General features: G+C 55.2%; 2 protein-coding genes across 3 annotated transcripts; one reads left to right on the top strand and one right to left on the bottom strand.

Moving 5' to 3' along the window:
- Nucleotides 1-87: 87 nt before the first annotated feature.
- Nucleotides 88-5,662, bottom strand: LOC143166003 (histidine--tRNA ligase, cytoplasmic-like). Of its 2 annotated transcripts, XM_076349953.1 has the most exons (12): nucleotides 5,441-5,662; nucleotides 5,227-5,346; nucleotides 4,645-4,740; nucleotides 3,744-3,869; nucleotides 3,454-3,561; nucleotides 3,178-3,276; nucleotides 2,754-2,847; nucleotides 2,471-2,598; nucleotides 2,128-2,370; nucleotides 1,180-1,296; nucleotides 744-890; nucleotides 88-501 (listed from the first exon to the last, which is right to left on the bottom strand). In XM_076349953.1, the coding sequence occupies exons 1-12, from the start codon at nucleotides 5,660-5,662 to the stop codon at nucleotides 445-447; spliced, it is 1,557 nt and encodes a 518-aa protein (XP_076206068.1). In that variant the 3' UTR covers nucleotides 88-444. The 2 variants fall into 2 exon arrangements, with proteins under 2 accessions (XP_076206068.1, XP_076206069.1); XM_076349954.1 differs by lacking the exon at nucleotides 5,441-5,662 and having other exon boundaries at nucleotides 4,645-4,925; nucleotides 5,227-5,269.
- Nucleotides 5,663-5,785: 123 nt separating this feature from the next.
- ZMAT2 (zinc finger matrin-type 2) lies at nucleotides 5,786-15,684 on the top strand. Its single transcript, XM_076349952.1, has 6 exons — nucleotides 5,786-5,859; nucleotides 8,885-8,978; nucleotides 9,482-9,605; nucleotides 10,775-10,848; nucleotides 13,163-13,308; nucleotides 14,826-15,684. The coding sequence occupies exons 1-6, from the start codon at nucleotides 5,842-5,844 to the stop codon at nucleotides 14,967-14,969; spliced, it is 600 nt and encodes a 199-aa protein (XP_076206067.1). The 5' UTR covers nucleotides 5,786-5,841; the 3' UTR covers nucleotides 14,970-15,684.
- Nucleotides 15,685-21,821: the final 6,137 nt, after the last annotated feature.

Genomic DNA, 21,821 nt, shown 5'->3' with positions numbered 1-21,821 from the left:
CGCCGCAGCCCCGGCTCCTCCACCGGCAGCCCCGAGCGCGCCCGGCCCCGCACCCGACGGCGGAGCTCGGCCGCGGGCTGGGGCTGGCCCCTGCGGCCCTCAGAGGGCTGGGGGTGGCCTTCCCCCGCCGCCCTCCCGCTCCGTCCTGAGCCTGCGGGTGCCCGACAGGCCACAGGTGCCGCAGCATGAGGAACTCGCAAGCTTGACCCGTCCTTCAGAGCAGTTAACCGGAAGGTTAACCTGGTGACTGCACCGTCCATACTTTTAAAACCCGCTTGCTGCTTTCCAAGCAGACACCCCCAGTGTCGCCACTGCCTCAGCCCAGGCAGATGAGCCTCGGGCTAGTGGATGGTGACCAGACTTCAGCGGGAAGTGAATGGCCAAGGGCGCTGGAGGGTTCCAGTCGTACAGCGGTTCAGTCAAGCAGCTCTGGCCAGAAAAGTCCTAGGGCTCCAGCCTTCTTCTGATCTCAGCAACAAGCTTTTCTCTTGGGATATCAACCTACAAAGCAAACGGAGAGGAGGAGGTTGCAGCACTGGAACCCCGAGCAGAGCACGGTTCGACCTGGCCCTAAGGACTTGCTGTGGATACCAACGCAGTTTGTGACTGCTTTTCTGGACCCAACAGATCTGTGCTACAGCTCCCCAAAGGAACAACGTCACCGAGGGAAAACCCAGAGCCTTTCAAGTAATCTCTAGATTTTGGAAGCACTTTTGAAGTCTGGTGTAAAAAGGCATTCTCACCTCCTCTCTTGTTGCGACATCTCGCAGCTTGACGACTCCATCTGTCAGCTCCTGCTCTCCTACAATGGCAGCAAGGGGGATCCCCGTGTCCTCGCAATACTGCAGCTGCTTCAGCAGTTTAGGATCCTTCTTGTACAGCATCTCTGCCTAGGAGGGAGTGGAAAAGGTGAATCATTAACGTGAAATTTGCTCTGATGGATCTTGGAGCAAAACAGCCAGCACCAAAACCCCACAGAAAACTCTGCCTCATTATTCCTGTAGCAAGCGGTTGCCTTTAGTGCTCTCAGCTGTTCTCCTTCTCTGCCTGCTAGATCTCAGACGGGCCCAGATCTTGAAGGGACACACAACTAATGGAGCTGGTCTTGCTGTGCTACAGCTCCCTTCAGGCTCTCCCTCCCTCACCCACACTAGTGCCAAGCCCAAGTCCTTACGTTACCTTGATCCCTGCATCCCACAGCTCGGAGATGAGCTTCAGTCTCGCAGCGAGTAAGTGTTTCTGAGGTGTAGCCACCAGCACTTGTGTCTCAGTCGTTCGAACTTTCTCCCCAGAAGCCTGCAGGGACAGACACACTTGTGGGAGTGACTGGCTCCGAGGGAATCTGCAGCTCACAACAGAAGCTCATCTCACCTTGTCTTCAGACCTTAACTTAGCTCCCCAAAACAAGTATACTTAAAAGCTAACCGTCACCATTCAGTGAATGTTACTGAGCAAGGCTAACCTTCCAGAAGCAAAAAGAGTGCACAGATAAGACAACCTGGGCACATTTAATGAGTCCCCCAGAGAATCTGCATTGTGACACATTACTTAATTGTGTGCTGCTGTTCCTGTGGGACTTTGGCCTTACTACCTCCCTCCCGGCTAGGACCTGGACAGCTTTCCAATTTTGGAAAACTGGAAAAAATTTGTACCTTTAATTCTTCAGGTACAAACATATTGCCTCAGCCTCACTTGCTATGAATCACAAGCTCAGAACTAAAGGCAGAGTGATGAATTTCCTCACAGGCTTTCGTAGGGTGCTCATTACAGAGTGAGTGCTACAGCTGTTACCAAATTCATCACTTCACAATCCCCAAGACAGAAAACTTCACAGACAAGAGCAAAGTGACCGGGGCACAAAGTTCAGAGCCAGGACCAGAGCTCAGGGCCCGTCTCTAATGCTTCCTTGGTGTCTGCTACGAAACGCTGCCCTCAGCTGCCCAGGCCTGCATCCTGATGGGCTGCAGAAAAGGGCTCTGTCTTCTGTGCATGGACATTCAGGCATGAGAGGAGCCACCCTCTCCCCCAAAATTCTTTCCCCTCGAACACTGTGGAGTTGTAGAGCTCTGTAATAAACGACAGTTGGCTTCCTAGAGCCCTCCCCCATGCACCGCCTGCAGCACCTACCTCCACTCTCTGCTCTAGGATGGAGAAGATCCGCTCGATCCCAATGCTGACCCCCACGCAGGGCACCTTCCGTCCCTTGGGATCAAACATCCCCACCAGCCCGTCGTAGCGACCGCCTCCAGCCACGCTCCCAACGCTGACTGACTCCTCCACATGGTCGTTCTCCTGCTGCAGCAGGACAGCCTCAAAGATCACCCCCGTGTAATAGTCCAGACCCCGCGCCAGGCTCAGGTCAAAAGAGATCTGTAGGACACAAGGGAAGCCCCGTCACTGGGCGCGCTCGGGGGGCCCAGGCTGCCCAGCCACCAGGGCAGCACCCCCTCCTGCCTCTGCACCTCCTCACCTTCCCTGCGATGCCAAACAGGGTCAGGTACTCAAACAGCAGCTTCATGTCCCCCAGCCCCTCCTTGGCCAGCTTGTGCTGGGACAACTTTGGGTCCTGGAGAAGCCGCTCGATCAGGTCCAGGCCACCTGTGGGAACGAGCCATGCCTCAGGTCTGCCAGTGCAGCAGCACCCGCAACGATGGGCCCGGCCAGCCGTCTATGTGCCTTGCACCCCTCCATCGCTGGCCCTGCCTGCCTGGCCTGGAAGAACAGGGCCGAGGGCTCGACCCCACTGTGCTCACCGTGAAGCTGGACATACTCCCCGATGTGATCTGCAGCCTCGGGAGAGAGCCCCTTCTCTCCTACCATCTCGCTCCTCACTTCTTCCCATGGCATCTGCAAGGGGAGAGAAGAACATCTGTTGCTGCAGGACCTTCTCATCACTCACTGTCTCCACCAGCCGACGTATTCACAACATGTGTGGGAAGACAGCAGTCAGCAATCTCATGAATGATCCGCGTCTCTCTCACAGGAATTCTTAACAGAAACCACTGGAAACACCAGGCTTTATTCTTAACCATGACCAAGAGCTCCCCAAATCCTTTACAAACACCAACGGCTTGGCTGCTGTGAACCTCTTTACGATGAGAACAGCCATGACACTGCCCAGCCTGAGGCATCCACCCCTGAGACTGGAAGCGATCTCCCCATGAGCACAATGCTCACCTTGTCCAGCTTGTCCACGGTAGAGCACGTAGTTATGAACTTGCTCTCTGGGATGCCGCAGACGGCAAACACACCATTCAAGATCCGTCGATCATTGACCTGGGGGTGGGAGAGGCACACTTAGCTCAGGGGAGATTCCCTCGCCGCCATTTCTTCTTGCCCCAGAGGTGCAGGAAGCTGCAGCTGTTGGCGTTTCCTCGTGCCTTTTCACCGGCGCCTCAATCCCACGGGAAGGGAACGCGCAGAGGTATGAAAACCACTCGGCTCTGATCTCACCTTAATGAGAAAGTCCCCGAGCTGCAGGTCACTCAGGATCTCGTGCACGATCTTCAGGCACTCGGCATCGGGAATCATCGGGTCGAACTGCCCGGCGATGTCAAAATCCTGGGGGCAGAAGAAGCGGCAGAGGCTCCTGGCACAGCTGAGGTGCTTCGGCTCCGCCAGGCACGCCACACAGCCCCGCAGCAGCTGAAGGCAATCCAGCCGGTAAAACCCACGCCAGTCCCCTGCTCCCTCCTGCCCCTCGTGGTCCCGGCCCCTCGCGCAGCGGCTGCCACAACACTCACGCACTGGTAGAACTCCCTGTAGCGGCCCCTGGTCGTGGCCGGGTTGTCCCGCCTGTAGACCTTAGCGACGTGGTAGCGCTTCATGTTGGCGATCTTGTTCATCGCCAAATAGCGAGCGAAGGGCACCTGGGGGGTCGAGGAGTTAAGGACAGGAACGTGGAGATCCCCTGAGCTGCAGAAAGCTGAACCTCAAAGCTCCCCGTCTCCCTTTCGCTTTGCCAGCTGCTCCCCGATCTCCAGGGAGATCACCAGCCCAGGCTGATGATGAGTACGATGAACCACGCTGAGCTACTCCAACACTCCATCTCTTCCTTCTGAACCACAGTATGTCAACACCTCGCGAACACAGACCTTTGCTAGGTCATTTCGCCCTCTTACGGTGCGATCAGAGAGAATTCAACACATAGCACAGACATACAGACATTAAAGAGGAGAGCTTTTTCGTGAGACGTGGAGAAGGCCCGGGACGGGCACCCGCTTTGCACCTGCAGCAAACACCGCTGCTCCCTCAGAACTGCTACTGAGGCACTGGAAAGGTTGGATGGGCAGGACAGGAGTGCACAGAGGTGGGGACTGTAACTGGGAGGAGGTAAAACCAGTAAGGTGGAGCATACTGGTGCATGTCCCCAGCCCACGGAAGAAAGGGCAGCTTTGCTGCAGATCCCAGACTGGCTTGTGGGGTGGTCTGAGGTGGGGTCAGGCCGATGACAGCCAGACCAGCCGGGGCGTCCACCGCTCGGCGGGAAGGGAGTTTCCATCACCCCGATGGGACCCGCAGGCAGGGCAGGGCAAGGCTGACCCACCCAACACCCTCCGACGAGGTGGAGGTGGCAGTGACCTCGGTGTGCCACCGTCCCCTCCGCGAGAGCCCCGCGGGGCAGGCGGGGCGAGCGCAGGATACGGTCAGGTCGTAGCGCAGGGCCAGCAGCTCCCCTCCCTGGTCCTGCAGCTCGTAGATGAGCTTCGCGTCCTCCCCGTACTTCCCCATCAGCGTCTCCTGGGGAGAGGCGAGGGGGCTGGCGGGGCAGCGAAGGACCGGGGCAGCTCTGGGGCACAGGGTGCCCAGGGATGGGGGACAGAGCATGGAGCCCGGCCCCCCCGAGGGGGTCCCACAGCCCCACAAGTCGAGCGGAGAGTACAGGGAGGGGAACGGGACACATCCCCCCACCGGCCCCCTTTGACCTGGAGGCAGAAGTGAGGTCCATGGCCCCGTCCCCCCCAACAAGGGGCTGTCACAGCTGTCCCCCCCCCCTCCCCCGCCATGCCCCACCCGGGGGGATTCCCCAGCCCCGCCCCAAACCTGCCCCCTCAGCCCCGAGGAAAGGGGGTGCTGACCAGTCCCGCAGGAGGAGGGGGGGGCACAGACGCCCAGGGGAGGACGGGGGGGTCCCACAGCCCCGGTGGGGGTCACCCCCCCCCCCCCTAAGGAGGAAGGGGGGGGGGAGTCCCGCCGCCCCCCGAGGCCCCCCCGGCGCCGCCTCACCCGCAGCTCCAGCACGGGGGTGTCGATGGCGGCCGCCCCGTGCCGCTTGAAGCAGGCCACCACGGCGGCGAGGAGCCGGTCGCGGAGCGCCGCGTGGGCGGGGGGATGGTCGCGGGTGCCCTGGCCCGGGACGGAGAGCGGCCGTCAGCGGCGAGGACGGGGCGGGGAACGACGCCCGGTAACCGCCGGCGCGGCCCCCGCTCCCCGCCGTTACCTTGGGCGTCTTCAGAGCCGGGCCTCGCCCGCCGCCGCCGGCCTCGCCCGCCGCCGCCCGCACCTGCCGGGACAGGAGGCCGCCGTCACCGACCGGCCCCGCCGGACGGGGCGGCCAGGACCGGGAGAGGCTCAGCCGGCCCCCGGCGGGGCGCGGCGGCCGGAGGCGGGGACCCGCGGGCAGCAGGCGCCCGGCGGCGGCGAGCTGCCCCAGCCGCAGCATGGCCGGTCCCGGGGAGCCCGGAAGCGGCCGGGCTCCACGTGACCGCCCGGCGCCGCTGCCTCGCGGCGCTCTAGGCCAGAGCGGCGAGCGCTCGTTGGTGCTCGGGCGGACTGCCTCGCTTTACGGCCCGGGTGCCACCGCGCGACAGTTTCCGTTCCCTCGTCGCCCGCACCCTCAACATGGCGTCGGGCAGCGGGGTAGGTGCTGGCGGCGGCGGGGCCGCGCCCGTCGCTTTCTCTTTTGCTCGGTAGGCCCTGGGCCGTGCCGGGGGCACGGCCGGGGCGGCTGGGGCCGCTCTGGAGGGGCATGAGGAGGGAAGGGCCGCCCCGCTGCGGCTGGGCCTCGCTCGGGGCCTGCTGCCAGGCCGCGGGGTGAGGGACCCCTCGGAGGGAGGACGTGGCGGGGCCGGGGGTGTCCGGGTGGGCAGGGGCCCGTGGGGAGGCTGAATCCCTGCTTTTCACACCGCTGTGCCCTTTCTGCGTGGGCGGTGGGAGATTTGGGGCCCCCTGAGAGGCCCCGATGCCTTCAGGGCTAGAAGGGGGGTGGAACCCCCCCCGATCTTCCCTTCCTAGGGCCAGGCCTCTCCCGTGGGAGCCCCTATTTCAGCCAGGCGGTGTGAGGAGATCCGAACCCGCCCCAGCCCCCGGGGTGGGGGTGCCCACCCGCCTTCAGCCCCCCGGGGGGGACCAGCCCATCGCAGGGGCTGCCTGGGGCTGGGCGGTGAGGGGTGGAGGCAGGTCCCTCCTTCCGTGCCCCCTCTTGTCCTGCCCCGTTGCTTCTTGGCTCCTCTGGGAAGGGGTTGCCTGTTTCCCGGCTGGCTCTCACACTGTCCTGCTGAAGTTGCTGCTTGCTGCTATCTGCCCTGCATGGAGAAACCGCCCTTTCCGTGACTGTGATTCTGGAGCCTCCGATGGCTCCCATGTAGCTTTATTTTATTGGCGTTGCTCAGTGTGTGTAACGTGGCAGTGAGGTCTTTCTGCCTTTATGGATCCTGCAGGATTTGGTGTTGGGAATGCCGAGATCAGATGAGTGAGGTGGATGCCATTGGCTTAACATGACTGGAGAGCCAGACCGGTTTAAACACCCCCCGTAATACCCTAGACAGCTGTCAGCACCACAGGGGCTGTGCTTTTCTGCTTTCTTGGCCGATCTTTCCTTCACTCGAAGCCACTGGCTGAGAAGTGAGCAGTGCTGAGAGAGGTCAGGGAGCAGGATGTCTGCCCGGGAGTGAGTTGGGGCCTGTGTTTTATTCCCAGCTGCTGGCAGTTGCGTTCGTGTTGGATCGAGCCAGACTTGAGACTCCTGTAGTATTTTACAGGCTTTGACGCTGATACTGGGCAGATCATTCGGTGTCCACCTCCAGAGGGAAGAGGAGGCTATGGGGCACTTCTGATTTTTAATTGTTGTTACTTATTTGGGAAATACTCTCTGTCACCCAAAGCAGTTCCTAGAAGAAGATTTTAGGGCTTGCAGCCACCCTTGCCTCCACCAGACCAGTTAAGAAAAGTTCCTTCGGATGGTGTCTAGCTAAGATCTTGTTACGCATTTGGGTTTAATTTCTTTCCCCGTGCCTGGACGAGGAAGATTGGTAAAAAAGCTGCGAAAGACTCTTTCCCGTTCATTGCAACAGCAGAGTGAAGCAGCAAGTAAATTGCCTCCTCCCTGGGCTCCCACCAGCTATGATTTGTGATGATGTGCTGGTATGCAGGAGAGTCTAGATTCTGGAAAATAACCCCAAACGTTAATTTACACTCCATGATATTTTCTTTTCTTTTGCTCAGGGTGGTTAATAAAACCTGTTATGACATGCTTAAAGTGCTTAAGAAGCTCTGGGAATAAATGAGAATTTTTCTACACCTCCCTAAGGCATTTTCATTCCTATCAGTAGTTGTTTGTTCCATTTGAAGGATCGCCAGAGGAGAAAACGTTAAATGACTGTGCTGCTGCTATAGCTTCAAATGGGATTTATTTCCTTTGGGTTGTGATTGGATTCTTGATTTGGCTGAACAGAGAAGGCGGTGGGGTGTGGAGGGGTCCTTCTTTCCCAGAGGTGTTTTAAAATACATCCGTCCTTTTTTTAATATGAAACGGAGAGCCTCTCACTGCTGTGCCGAGTGAAATGCAGCTTTCTAACCAAACGAGAGTTATCTTCTCAAGAAAGTAAGTAAGTGTCGGAGCTATAAGCCGTGACCGACACAAGGTGCAGGGGCCTCAACTGCAGATGGGGCAGACACTGGGAAGAGGCTGTGCTGGTCTGGTGAGAGTAGACGTGAATGGAAGAGGGATTCTTGTCCAGTCACTTCTGCCCTCAGCGTTGGTGACGAGGTAAAAATCTCCCCTGAAAAGAACAGTCTTTGTATTCTTCAGTGCCAGCTTCGCCTGAATTCAGCTTCTCTTCCTGCAGCTTACCCTGTCGCTGCCAGTGTAGAGTGCTCTGGGGAGCTGCCGAAGGGCCAGTCTGCCTCAGAGATGTTTCTTCCCTTCCCTGCATCTCTGCAGCGTGAAGCTGCAGGAGCAGGACAGCTTACCGCGCGTTTCGTACAGGTGCTTCCCTGGTATCTCCACGCCGTGCCTTGACAGATGGGGTTTCAGAGCTTTTTCTGGTTTGCTTGTACGCGTGTCTCACTTGAAAAACCCATACTGGTTCCTGTGATTCCATAGCAAACTCAGCGCTTTGATACCCGTAATGCACAGACACTGCTGATCTCTTTGAGAGCAGGTATACACAGCCTTCCGTACTCCTGCATTTTAATCAAACCCTCTATAGCTCGTGTTGTGTTTCACGGCTTCCTCATCTGATATTTGCGACGTGGGTTTAGCTGACTTCTGGAAGAAGTACGTGTAACCTGCTAATGACTGTGCTGTGTTTGTCAGGTGGCACTTCTGAGGTCTTAGATCAACGGGTTTAAATCCCGTTCGTGTCTGTTTTTCAGAGCGAAAGCCTGGGTGATCATCTCAGGAGCTATTAAGATAAACTTACTACTTTTCTCAGTGCTTTGAAATCCTTCTAGAAGAAGGAGATATAGGCATGCTGAATGTTATTCTGTTAAGCTACGTCCTTAATTCCTAGATATGAAAACAGAGGACATGGGGATATAACGTAGTGCCCCTAATTTACTGCTGTGGCCTCAGAGGCCAAGTGATTCCACCTCTTTCCCCGGTCTCCCCTCAGAGCTAGTCAGACTGTATAATAAATGTTAATACACTTTGTTTCCTTCTCAGACTAAGAACTTGGACTTCCGCCGAAAGTGGGACAAAGATGAGTATGAGAAACTTGCAGAGAAGCGGCTCACAGAAGAGAGAGAAAAGAAAGATGGTGCGTAGTGTACTGACTCCAGGCAAGCTTTGCTCATTTGGCAGTGAGTCACCCAAACCCTTTGAGTTTGAGAGGGAGAGAAGTGAAATCCCAGAGGGAAATAGCAGCCATTCAAGGCTGTCTTGCTCTGATCCTTTTTCCTGTGCTTGCCACTGAATATATTTTTTTGACAAAAGTAATTACTGAGAACCTTTGCCTCTGTCTGCCTGTTCTTTGGGGAGGGAGAGGAACAATCAGCCCCTGGAAACAAGAAGATCTCAGAGTATGACCCACGTCAGAGCTGGAGATACCTCACAGATCTACCTGGTTCTGATAGGAACCGGGAAATAGTGAGGAGGAAATTATATCCTTTACTCATTTAAAAAAAAAAAAGTGCAATTTCTGCATGAACCTGGTAGTTCCCAGGTTCCCGGTAGCCCCTCTTCATCAAGGCCAACATGAACTCCAGTGCGTTGAGCTTGACCTTTTCTGATAAACACTTTGGTTTTTTGCTGATGTTTTAGGCAAACCAGCTCAGCCTGTCAAAAGGGAACTTCTGCGGCACCGAGACTACAAAGTGGACCTGGAATCGAAGCTGGGGAAAACCATCGTCATTACCAAAACTACCCCTCAGTCAGAGATGGGAGGGTAGGTCGTGGTCTTTTTGTTGGAGTCTCAGAGTTGTGCTGGTGAGAGCCGGGGGGCTGTGATACAGCAGTGAGCCCTTACCGTGCACCAGGTGGCGGTTTCCTCCTGTGTTTTGAGCCTGGTGCGATGGTGCTGCAATGTGTTACACCTAAACCGGGTCTTCTGGGGTAAGGTATGGAAGAGCTGCAGCAGGCCGAGCCCCTTCGGAGAGTATTACTTGATATCAGCATTGCTTTGCCCACCTGTAGAAACAACTGAGGCAGATCTCTGCTGCCCGCTTGGGTTTTGTTAGCCAGGAGGTCTGCTTGCAGTGAGACCCTGTCTGCTGTTGATTTGAGTTTCTGATTTTGATACCTGTGCACTAGGAACGGGAGAAACATCCAGATACCTGTCCTTAGGAACGGTGTTTGGCCACTGTTTGTGTGGATCGTGTTCGGCCAAAGGCTGAAAGGATTCTTAGCTCACCCTAAGCCGTCAAGAGCTTGAAAAGAATGCGTTGAGTTTGTGCCATCTCAAGAGTAAGCCTGTTAGTGTTTCACTGTCATAGCCTAATAGCCAGCAGTGCCAGGGAGATGCGCAGCCCTGAAGAGCATCCAGGGATGGAAGAGCAGGCCCTGGCTGGGTTTTTGCAACAGCTCCCAAGATGGGCAGAAAGCACTGCTGTATAAATCGGGGAGTTGCTCCTGTGAGGTGATAGGGATGGGAGGACTTACCTTGCAGCCAGGTGAGAGCCTTCAGCAGGCCGCAGTCTGGAAACCTGGGCTGCGTGGCCGGCCCTGCCTTGGAGGAGGGCAGCCGAGCCCTGCGGTGTCGCAGAGTCCATCCCCCCCTGTTGGTTGTGACTGGAGGGGGAAGATGCCGTGACTGACATAGTTACGGATCAGCTCATGTCTTGGTTGCTGTCGTCTGTCAGAGTGGTGTCGGCATCAGGACTGGTACCTCCAGTGCTAACCCGGGCGGCTCTGTCAATCTGGGGTGTGCCTTTTGCACGTTTCTTTTCACTGGGGCTTTCTGTAATGGAAGTAGCTTCCCTCTCGCCCTGGAGAAAGGAGCCGTATCCCAAGTGACATGCAGATTTCACGTTTTAGATTATCTCAAATAGTTGTTCTGTGAGATGAGGCTTGACTCATGCTTTGGCGTTAATGGTTTCTCTCTCTCCCTCCTGCCAGGTATTACTGTAACGTGTGCGACTGCGTGGTGAAAGACTCCATTAACTTCTTGGATCACATCAATGGCAAAAAACGTAAGGATAATTTTTCTGCCTTGTTGGAGGGTTGGTTGAGTTGGGGGGCTGCTGCAACGCTCTGGGCTGTTCCCTTCGCGCATCACCAGTGTCTGAGGGCTGAACACTTATACCTGGATCAAAGCGTGCTTTGGAGATCGGGATGTAGGCAGTGTTTGCTCACGAGAGCTGTGGAGGTGTTGCCTTTATCTCCTGGCACCTTCCAGGGTGCTGGACCATTTTCATGGAATAAGCCGAGAAGAAATAGTGATTCGTTTACTCTGGTTAGGTGAACGTATTTTCCCACTCAGAGTGTCTGCGCTGTGAGAAGCCCAGGGCCAACAAATCCTGATGTCTCCTCTGAAAATCTGGAGAGAGGCTTTTTTACAGCACTGAAACTTTAAAGAAATTCTTAGATAAGTAAAAGGTATGGGACTAGCCCATTTTTGGATGGGAAGCTGCTCTTTGTAGAAGTTGAGTATGAAGCTCAAAACTAGCTGGTCCCTGAGCTCCAGAGTATGGGTCAGAGTTTCCGAGGATGGGGGCTGTGGTTTGCTGAGGATGAGCGGAGACAGGCGTGGGGCAGGATGACCCTGGAGTTGGGTCCAGCGGTGTGGTGGTGTTATTGTCCTGTACCTACCTCTGGTTCTTCCCTCCATTGCTGTAACGATGCAGTTAACTTAGGCCAAGATAAAGACAAAAGAAAAGAATGCCCAGTTTATCAGTCTGTTTCCTTACTGTGTTTAACTTGAAAAAGAGGACTGTACCCTGTACAGTCCTGTACAGACTGTACCTCTCATTTCACGACTGTGGGCATTGCTTCTCCTTGACATGTTCAGAGAGCGGGGAAAGTGGAGAAAGTAAAGGAGCAGCAGGATGCACTGACACACTCTTGCCACGTTGTTCCACTCCTGAGGGTGATTTTGGCTCCTGTGGAAGTCAACAAATGCTCTCTTTACAAAAAGGCAGTGACGTATGCGATCCAGACCTGCACGCTTGGCTGCTTGAACCTTTGAGAAATGGGGGGATCAGAAGAGGGCCTGAGGGCCAGTTTTCTGTAGCTAGGGAAAGAAAACCCAATGTGTTAAAGCCCTGTGCTTTTATGTGAATGGGAGGAGGACCCTGAAGTGCTTTGTTTGACATGTTGGGAGATTAGCAGTAAGTCCATGAGAGAATCTGGAATCAAAAATCCTGGCATGAGTTTGTGCAGGGGCCTGAGATGAAGGGTTGAGCTGGGGTTGGGAAGTGGCTGATGCATAGCTCTTCGGTACGACATGATTTACAGAGTAGGTTTGGGAGCTTTTGATCCGGTCCATAAATCTGGCTGAAACCTGCTTGTTCTTGGCAGCCCTCTTACTAGTTCCTGGTGTGTAGTTTGAGCTTCCAAGTGCTGCTGCATCCCTGGGACAAACCTGTGCACGGCTGCTGGAGCCAAGAGGCTGTTTGGATCCACCAGGCAATGCGGGCTGGAGACATTGCCGGGGGTGGCCCCTTCAACCTAGGCTTACTCATGAGCAGAAATTTGGGAATCTGCTCTAAGCAGGCACTGAATCAGAGGCCTGGCTTAATATTTCCCGTCTCTGCTTTAGTTAGAAATGTCCTCTGCAAACAGGATCTCCTACTGAGAGCCACTGATACCTTGTTTGGCTTCTCCCACAGCTGAGAGATGCCAGCTTGCCAGTTTTATTCTGGTCCCTTTTTCAACATTCCAACCTTTTTTTTTTCCACTGGTCCAAGATTAAATTTCCTGAAGCGTCAGAACACCAAGCTGATGGGGAGCATCCTAATAGGGAACCCTAAAAGAATAGGCTGCGTCCTCCTTCTTGTTACAAGTAATGTACGGATCATTGTAGTCACTGCCTGGTTTAGGTTATGGTGTCCCCCTAAAGCCCATCCCCTCTGACGTAAGAAATCCCAATCTGCGTAGGAATACGGGACCAGATGAGGACAGAAAGTGCGTGCCTCTCTGGGGGAGGAGGCACGGCTGCGTCACGCTCCCCAGGCTGGCTCTGCGTTACCTGGGCGGTGGTACAGTGCCATCCGCGGCTCTGCCGCTCGGGAACACGGGGGACAATGCTGCTCCCTGCGCTCTGAGTGGTGGGTGGCCTGCGAGTCAGTGCGGTTAGGTCAGGTTGGAGCACCGAGCCTTGAGGGCGTATGGCCTTGTGCGTGAGTGTAGTCTGGCCCTGGAAGCTGCTTTGAGGGGACGGATGACAGGCAGGAAGAGGCTGCTGTGCTGAGATATTTAAACTGGGGTCAGGGACGGGGACTATGTGCAGACCGTCAAAGGCTACGAGTATTGCTGAACACGGTTGATTCCACTCCTGTTTTCTAGATCAGAGAAATCTGGGCATGTCCATGCGGGTGGAGCGCTCCACTCTGGACCAGGTGAAGAAACGCTTTGAGGTGAACAAGAAGAAGATGGAGGAGAAGCAGAAGGACTATGACTTTGAGGAGAGGATGAAGGAACTCCGCGAGGAGGTGAGTCTGGGTAGTGACTGACGAAGCAAAGCTCCCCAGACACATGTTTTGTGAGGAAATCAACCCTGGTTCCTAATCTTATTCCACAGAAGCCTTGTTCTTGGTAGCATGGGTTTCTCATCTGCTGCTACAAGTGGGTTTTGTTTCTTTGTTGTTTGCTTTTTAAAAAGTTTTCTGCTGCTGTCCCTGGAAACCCATTTCCCCTCTTTCTGTGTGAGAGTAACTTTTGATGCTTCAGGTTTCCACTGAGAGCAGCACAAGCCTGGCAATGTACCCGTTTTTTGTCTCCCATTAGTTGTGTTTGAACTTATGTGCTCTGATAAGCAGATCTGTGTCTTTGTCCCTTACCTTCCATGGTTCTTAGGATTGCTGGGATCCTTCTCCATGTGGCACGTTGCTTCTGTGTGGCCTCCCCGAGTGTGGAAGGGCTTTGTGAGCGGCGTGCTGTGGTGTGAGATGTGCGTGGAGGCAGTGAAAGACAGTATATTCCTCTCGAACCTGGACTTAGGTGTCGGCTCCCTGACATGAAGATCAAGTCTATCTGAAAACCTGACAAAGTTCTGACAGTTGAGGAGCTTCTATGGGTGCTTCTCCTCCATCAGCAGTCACATAACAACCAAACGTTAAAAATCGCTGCCCGTTTGAGTCTCCCTGCCCAAGCCCTGAGCTTTGCTTCACCGCAGGGGTGCTCTTTTGGGGTGCACACGGAGCAGCCCTGCACTCAGCTCTCAAGCAGGCTTTGATGCCGCTGAGCCTGATCTGTTTGGGGGAGGTACGAGACAGGTGCCCCAGCAGTGCAGGGGGTGCTGTGTGTTGAAAAGCTACTGCCAGTCAATATATGGCAACAAAGAAATCAGCAGCAGCTTTTGGTGTAGCTTTCTCCAGGGCACGGCTGTCTTCAGTAGCTGCGGCGCAGCGGGTGGGGATGGGAATGGCAGGAGCAGCTGCTAAGTTGGGAGCCGAAGCCGTGCTTGTACGTCGCCCGGTACAAGCCTGGCGCTGTTCCAGGGCCTGTGATCCTTGCAGAGCAAAACACTTTGATTAGAGCAGCACAAACTCTTTGATGCCAAAACCACCCAAAGCCGCTCAGAGCTTCAGCTTCTGTTCCAGTGAGCAGCTGTCACTCTGCCAGGCTGAAAGCCAACAGGCAGCAACTGAACAGGGCATCCTACGAGGGAAACGCCTCCTGCTTTAAAAACAGCTCCTTCGTGCCTCAGCGTTGATTCCAGACAAAACTTTTGACGTTTGTTTGGAAGAGAGAGTTTTGTAACGCTTCTTGCTGGCTACGTCCTCTGCGTGACTCTGCTCTTGGGGTGGTAGGTGGGGTGGTCTGGAGGCAGTGGGAAACCTCCTCCTGGGAGACTGCAGTCCAGGATTTCTGCTGGCTATTTTATTTCCTCAGACACGGCTTGGGTGCTGTTGGTAGGACTTGGGTTAACTGTGCAGTGCCTCATGTCTCAAAAGCGTACTCGGCTCAGGAGGTTCAAATTATTTTGCTGTTCTGTCCCTTGCTGCAGGAGGAGAAGGCCAAAGCCTACAAGAAGGAGAAGCAGAGAGAGAAGAAAAGGCGGGCGGAGGAAGATTTGACATTTGAAGAGGATGACGAAATGGCAGCTGTGATGGGTTTCTCTGGTTTCGGCTCAACCAAAAAGAATCACTGAGCAGCTCTGGACTCTCCTCTTTCTTGAAACAGATTGTTTTTACCCAGGGGACTCTGGATAACTCTTAAAAGACTTGATTGAGGACTTGTATGTAAATCTCCCAGTAGAAATTGGCTGGAGGAGTCGAAAAGCGATTCCATGCTCTACCTGTGCTGCAGAACAAGCTCCGCCTGTCATTAGCTTCCCATCTCCTTCTGTGTCCTAGATCTGGCTGCTCATCACTGCTCTATGGCCTTGTGTGTGCAGGGAAGTGTTCTGCTGGGTACGTTTTTGTGTCAATAAAGTGCAACAGTTCTGTACAGATGGCCTGGTTCGGGATTAATCTAGTTGTCAACCAGGCATCGTTGTTCCGGGCCCTAGTTGTTCTCGTTGTCGACCGGGCTGTGTGTTTGAGACGCAGGGAGCGATTCAGTTTCTTTTTGGATCATGTAACTGAAGGAAACGTGCCGCAGCGAGCGGTGTTGAGCGGTGCAACCTGCATCTTCGTGGCTTGTGCTGAGCAGAGCTGGTGGCTGCATGGAGTCTGGGTCGCCGAAACTTTCCTGTGTATTTTATCTGCAAGGGATACTTCCCTGCTTTTCTTTGTGTTTCGTCCCATAACTTTGATATCTTTAAGGCAGGGGAGAAATTCCTCCCCACGACTGATCTAGGATAGAGCGAATGAAAGAAAGGTGTGTGCAATTTGCCAGAAATAAATGGATCGTTTTAATGGGTCCTTTGGTGGGAGTTTGATTCCTTCTTTGTTTTGAGAGCTTCTGCCTCCCACCGAGAAGAGCTGCTGGTATCTCCCAGGCTGTGCAGAGCTGGCGGTGGCCGCCTGGGGACCCTGGCGGAGGCAGAGGCAAGGCTTGTGCCCCCCTCTCTCGCGGCTCAGCTGCCAGCTGCCCTGTGCAGGCGGTTGCTGTCATTCTTGGCTTTTTAAAGTAATTCTGGAGATGGGTGAGGAGGGAACATGGAACATGGGAGGGGAAGGGGAAGGGGAATGGGAAGGGAAGGGGAAGGGAGGACAGGACTGGGGACCTGCATTTCCATCAGGCAATCCAAGCGCAGACTGGGCTGTGTTCAAGATTTTACCAGCCTCAGTATATTAGGGGCCATTTTTTTCCTGTCTGCTGGCTATCAGTGTCTTTTGACCTCTGCCCTCCCCTAAATTCACTTCATTTCTGCTTTTATTTACTTCAGTCAAACCTTAGGTGACTCATTTCCATCTACAGTTAGGATTTCTATTTTGTGTGGCTGGGTTTTCGTAGCTCTGTCTCGCTCTCCTCTCTTTTTATGTATATTGATGAGATCCTTGCTCTCGCCCTTCTCTGTACTCGTATGAAATTTCCGACCCGAGGAAGGCTGCAGTGTGTTTAGCCTGCTCTTTCTAATACAGCTAGAACAAATCCTGTAATGCTTCACTGCTGTTTTAATTCCTTAATCTTAGACTGCTGACAGCTTCATTGCCTCGGGTCTTTCCGCTTCAATTCAGATTATAATCCCCATTGAAGATGCTATTGAAATGATATATAGCCAGTCAGATACAACTGTCCTTGGAGGTTTGACCCTTTTAACTTGGCAATCCTTTGACTTCGGCAAACGCTCTCTGAGCACGCGAGCTGGAAAGGCGACTTTCATTCCAGCCACGTACCTGGCGCTGTTCAGACTGCAGCACATGGCTCCGGCTGAATGGGAGAGAGGAGATGCTTGTGCCTTTGTGCCCTCCGGGGTGCAAAAGGGATGCTGCCGTGGTTTCATACGCATTAAAAGTTTAGAACGTTTCAGGGAAGATTTAGCAGCAGCCATTTTATCCCAGCCGCCAGCTCTGCAGACAACCAGACCCTCACTGCAGCCTGAGTTTGGTTTGCGCTGCTGGGGAAGGGGCAGGGGCTGCCCTGCACCCTCCCTCTTTCCCAGGTTGTGACCTTGGAGCCAGTGGCTGCTGCCTGTGTTCCCCCACGGAGCATCCCGCTGTTCTTGTCCGTCCCGGTGCACCCAAGGGACGAGGTGTGAAATGGGCAGCCCCTGACAAACCTTCCCGGGGAGATGGCCGGGGTTGTGCAGCCTCCTGCCGCTGGGCTGGAGCCTGCCCAGGCCCGACCCAGCCTGTCCGAGCGCCTCAGCCTGCTGCCCTCCATCCTGGGAGGTGGGGAGGAAATCCCTCCGCGGTACAGCCGGGTGGGACGGGACTTTCGTTAATGAGATTCCTCTTTGGTAAAAAGCCTGTGATACCCAAACTCCATCCCGAGGCCGTCTGCGTCCTCGGGCTGAAGCCCCAGCCTCTCTGCGCTGCTGCTGCCTGGTCCCAGCGCTGGGGCTGCTCTCGCCGGGGGAGCGCGGCTCTTTGTCTCGGCGGCTTGCTGGGAGCAGTGGTGTGTGCCGCAGCAGATACAAGCTCTTGCTGGATTCCCAGCAGCGGGAGCTGCCTCTAGCCAAGGATGAAAAGCTGGTTTCATGGGAGGAAATAATATTTAGAGAAGAGACAGATAACGTTCCCTACACCCGCCGCCTTAACCCTTTGCTCCCACCACTGCTTAGTGCTGCTGTGGGGTGTTAACCCTTTGCTCACTGCCCCCGGTGCTGGAGCAGTGGTTCTCCGTGACTCTTCATTAGCACTCTCCATCTCCATGCTGAGTTGTAAGGCTGCTGGTGCTGGATGCGTCCGTGTGGGTCAGGGCTTGGGGTTTTAATTGGAGAGAGAGAGGCCCCAGCTCTGCAGCTCTCCTTCCTGCTTCCCCCCACCAGCAAACAGGGCCGGGGTGCTCTGTGCCTGCTGATTCCCACTTGGCTCTTGCCGGAGCCGCGGCCCCTTTTGGTGCAGCTCTTCCATGGGTTAAAACTGGGAGCTGGTGGAGTAAGGAGGGACGTTTCTCATGGTTCCCACATCCAGGCTGGTGTATTCTGCCTGGTCTCACCATGAAAGTGTTTTGAGGTGCCTGGAGCCAGCTTGGTGCTTGTTCTCAGTGCCTGGGCAGAGGGTGCAAGGCTCTGCCCTGGCCACAGAGCAGTTCCTCGTGGCGTGTGGCTCGGAGGACGTGGGGGGGAGGATCTCCCGGTTCAGCGGACCTACCTGCACCCCCTCCAACCCAGCCAGGCTGGGGACCGTGGTCAGCCTGAGCCGGACTACTATGGCTCCATCCCATTAAATATTGACGGCACTGTTGGAGAAGCACTGGGGTGTCACAGCAGACCACAGAGAAAACACAAATCTATCTTGCCCCCACCACTTCTTCTCTCCCAGCCATCTTCTTCCCTGTCCTCATCCTGGGAGGGAGGACTGAGGCCTCGTGGAGGGGCTGAGCACCAACGCTCACGGTGTGAAGCTGCTTTTCCTTCTTCCTTCCTTCAGAGGGAACTGGGAGGCTGTTGTGCACCCCCTCAACCCTGCCCTCCCCTGCTGTCCCACCTTCCCGTCACTCTCTTCGGGTCCTGCTCGGGACTAGAGCAGCAGCAGCCGAATCCAGCCGAGGATTATTCCCACCATCCCAGTAAAATGACTGGCATCAGGGACCTGGAGTGATCCTGGAGAAGAAGGGGTCCCAGCCTGGCCTCATGCATTACTCTGCCTTGGCCAGCTGAATCATTACCTGCTTCAGTGACTTTATTAGCAAAAAGACTCAGCTTTTTAGTGATTTACACCAGTTTTACATCCTGCCCTCCCGAAAGAGAGGTTTAAGAGCTTGGCAGGAGCTCCAGTCCTCCCACTGCTCAGGCCATAAGCTACTGCTGCCCCAGTTAGGCTGCCGTTCACCATCATTAAGCTAAACAACGTCCATGGGCAATATTCCTGGAAAAACCCCCTCCTGCTTCTCTTTGACCCAGTACGGCGGTGCCAGGAGGATGTACCACCAAACCCCTGCTCTGCTGGGGACGGGCTGCGAGTGCTGCGAGGCTCACGGGTCTCCCGCGCCCCGTCAGCCGACCTTCTGCTGCGGCACAGCAGCAACACAACCCTGGAGCCAGTATTTCTGCCCCCCCTGCCCCCAGCTCTGTGGACACCCTGTTTACTAAGTGTCATCCCAATCAGTCAACCCTTGGCCCAGCCTGTAACCTGTCCTGCTTTCCTCAGCTGGTGGGACAAGGTGTCCCCGGGGGAGAGCCCGACCTGTGCAAGGGCAAAGGTCCAACCCCTGGTTGGAGCTGGTGTTTCTGCAGAAGGGAGCGGGAAGGGATGGGAGGCTGGGGTAGGGGAAGGTAGATGCTTTGGGGGGGGGGTTGTCCCTGGGCTGGGACGTGTTTGCTTCCCATCTGGAGCTTGGATGGGAAGCTTGGACACCCATTTTCCAAAAAGGTCCACACAGGGAGCAGAGGACACCTACAGAGAAGTGGTGCTTGGCCTGGACACCTCGGCAGGTTGGGCCACTCTCCACACACTCAATACTCGGGGCTGAGCTAGGTCAAGCCACAAATGGGGCCAAGAGGGGAGTAAGGGTGCCCTTGAGTGCTCCAAACTGCGGGGGAAGGAGACAGCCCCAGTGGCTTCCCCCATCCCTGTCAGATCTGCTGCCGCAGCCAGGTTGGGCTGGAGGGCTGCTGGCAGGATGAATGGTTTCTGCTGGGCTCGGTGGTGGGACTCCCGAGCAAAGGGGAGGTATTTCTTTGTTGTGAGCGAAGTAAAAAAACATCATCAGCCAGAGAACAAACAGCTCCGGGCTGGAGAAGGATCAGGGAGAGGGGGAGATGGGGAGGGTGATGGGGAGGAGCTGGGGGAGCATGGGGACAGGGCGTTCGCAGGAGGTTTTTCGGGGACTTGTGATCTCAGAGCAAATTTCTGCTGTTGGCTGTGCACCAGTGGCACCATTTCACCGACTCACGCGTGCCTCCCGGTCGCCAGCTTCGCGGCGCTGAGCGCCTGGGGGGGGGTCAGGGCCACTCTGCGGAGGGCTGCGGGAATATGGGCCCTGCTCGGAGAGCGTGTGATCTGCCAGGCAGCCGGGGAGCCCCGGGGGCACTGCCATGCCTTTGTTCCTCCTTCTTTCTTTTCCACCTTCAGATTTTTTTTTTCCCCTCTGCTTCCAGCCTGCTGCATATGCAGCACTCCCCCCCCCCTTTTCCACCCACAGTTCCTGTCTTGATTTTCCTTCCCTTCTACAAATATGTGTTCCTTAGGCTCCTTCTCCTCCCTGCCCAGCTTCCCCCATCAGTGTTGCCTCCCCAAACTTGTTCTTTTTTTTTTCCTCCCTTGCCCCCTCTCCCTGTTTTCCCACAGGCTCTCCTCATCCCTTCCCCTGCCCGCTCCTCTCCCCTTCCCTCCAGACGCTCGGGCTCCTGTTCGCTCACTCTCCGTCTCCCCTTCTCTGACAGTTTGGGGGAAATCTGTCTGTGTCAACGCACAAATTCCATTATTTATTGGCTGAGCGGAGCGAGGTCCTACACTCATCTGTAATTGTCTGCAGATCAAAGCGCCTGCTGATGGCAGCTTTGCCTTCTCGCAGCAGAACACCACCCCCAGCTTCACGCTCCCCATCCTCCCGGGGGAGTCGGGTGCATGCGTGTCGACACCCTCGATGACTGATCTCCCAGACAGAAAGGAAAGAAGTAGGGCTGGTGGGGGAGAAAAGGGAGACCTGGAGGATCTGCAAAGCTCCCAGGAGCAGATGGGGATGTTGGAGGGTGTCTCAGGGGGCCACACAGCCCTCGGCAGAGGCTATGGGAGGGTGGGATGGTAGAGGTGGTCCCTATCCTGGGAACGAGAACAGAGGGATGAAGTGAAGGGGGGACGGGGAAGCAGGGAACATCACCATATTTATCCAGGACTGGAGGAATTGGAATTTCTTCTCCAGCGATGCATCCCCAGAGATCCAGGATGGCTCCATAGAAGCAGATGGCTAAAAACCAGAAAAGGGGCCAAAGGACAACGTGCCTTTTTCTATCTTTCCCTCCTGAAACCACCAACCTAGCCCAGGGATGTGGGACTTCAAAGTGAAATGCAGGCACCCATTTGTTGTTTGGGTGTTGATGCAAGGAGATGTGTGTGGGAAGAGGACAAGGAAACATCCACCCCCACTCCCACCCCTTGGCCTCCTCGATGGGGTCCCAACTCTAAAATTTCCAGCTGCTATTTAGCACATTGCCAGAGGAGAGGAGAGGAGAGGAGAGGAGAGGAGAGGAGAGGAGAGGAGAGATTTCAGAATCTAAGCACACAGGATCACGGAGTCCTGCCAAGGGAAGCTCTTAGGGTTATGTCTGGGCTATGTTAGGGTTATAGGCCCTTCCCTGGAGACCTTTGGGAGCTGACAAGATGCTTCCTTGTGGCTACAGTACCTTCTTGTCATAGGAAAGAGCAGGTCGAATTTCTTGTAGGATCGCCCACATGGAGGGGAGAGCTGCAGCGGTTTCTCTGCTGGAGGAGGTGAGGTCAACTGGAACCCCTCTCACCAGGGCCAGTTTTCCCGGTTCACCAAAATACACTGGGGAAATTGGGCTTGATGAACCCACATCTTCTGTTCCACATGGATCCACAGACACCAAGAGACATAGACACCATCAACAGTTCTGATAGCTCGATCCCCTCTCGCTGTCCAGTGCATGAAGCTGTCTGGCTTAAGCCATGGGTCTGCATGCCTTTAACTGTCAAGTTGTCCCCAGCTTTTCCTCCTTGTAACACCTCCCTGGTCCTGCCATCAAACCTCCTCCGGCTTCTTTTTGCACAGAGTTCAGGCTTCTCCCTGTAAGATATTTTTCCAAGCCTTAAATCAGTTTTTTAATCTTCTTTCAAAACTTCAGACGCAGGCACTGTGCACAGTATTCCAAGATCAGTCACACTGGTGCCTGACAGAGAAGAGCTGTTACCTCCTCTCTCCCAAAGCCTCTGCTTCTTCCCCCATGCAAGAATCACACCATTGCCCACCCTTACTTTCCTGCTCACTG

Source organism: Aptenodytes patagonicus, chromosome 12 (genome assembly GCF_965638725.1).
Source record: "Aptenodytes patagonicus chromosome 12, bAptPat1.pri.cur, whole genome shotgun sequence".
Taxonomy (NCBI): Eukaryota; Metazoa; Chordata; class Aves; order Sphenisciformes; family Spheniscidae; genus Aptenodytes; species Aptenodytes patagonicus.
This window is presented reverse-complemented; position numbering and strand designations above follow the sequence as displayed.

What these genes read in the sequence shown, in the direction of transcription:
- ZMAT2 (XM_076349952.1), top strand. An exon ending in TCACATCAATGGCAAAAAAC is followed by an intron (nt 10,849 to 13,162) that starts GTAAGGATAATT and finishes CCTGTTTTCTAG; the next exon opens with ATCAGAGAAATCTGGGCATG. An exon ending in TGAAGGAACTCCGCGAGGAG is followed by an intron (nt 13,309 to 14,825) that starts GTGAGTCTGGGT and finishes CCCTTGCTGCAG; the next exon opens with GAGGAGAAGGCCAAAGCCTA.
- LOC143166003 (XM_076349953.1), bottom strand. Translation starts at nt 5,662, where the DNA reads ATGCTGCGGCTGGGGCAGCTCGCCGCCGCCGGGCGCCTGCTGCCCGCG. An exon ending in TGTTTGGCATCGCAGGGAAG is followed by an intron (nt 2,371 to 2,470) that starts GTGAGGAGGTGC and finishes TGTGTCCTACAG; the next exon opens with ATCTCTTTTGACCTGAGCCT. An exon ending in TCCTAGAGCAGAGAGTGGAG is followed by an intron (nt 1,297 to 2,127) that starts GTAGGTGCTGCA and finishes CTGTCCCTGCAG; the next exon opens with GCTTCTGGGGAGAAAGTTCG.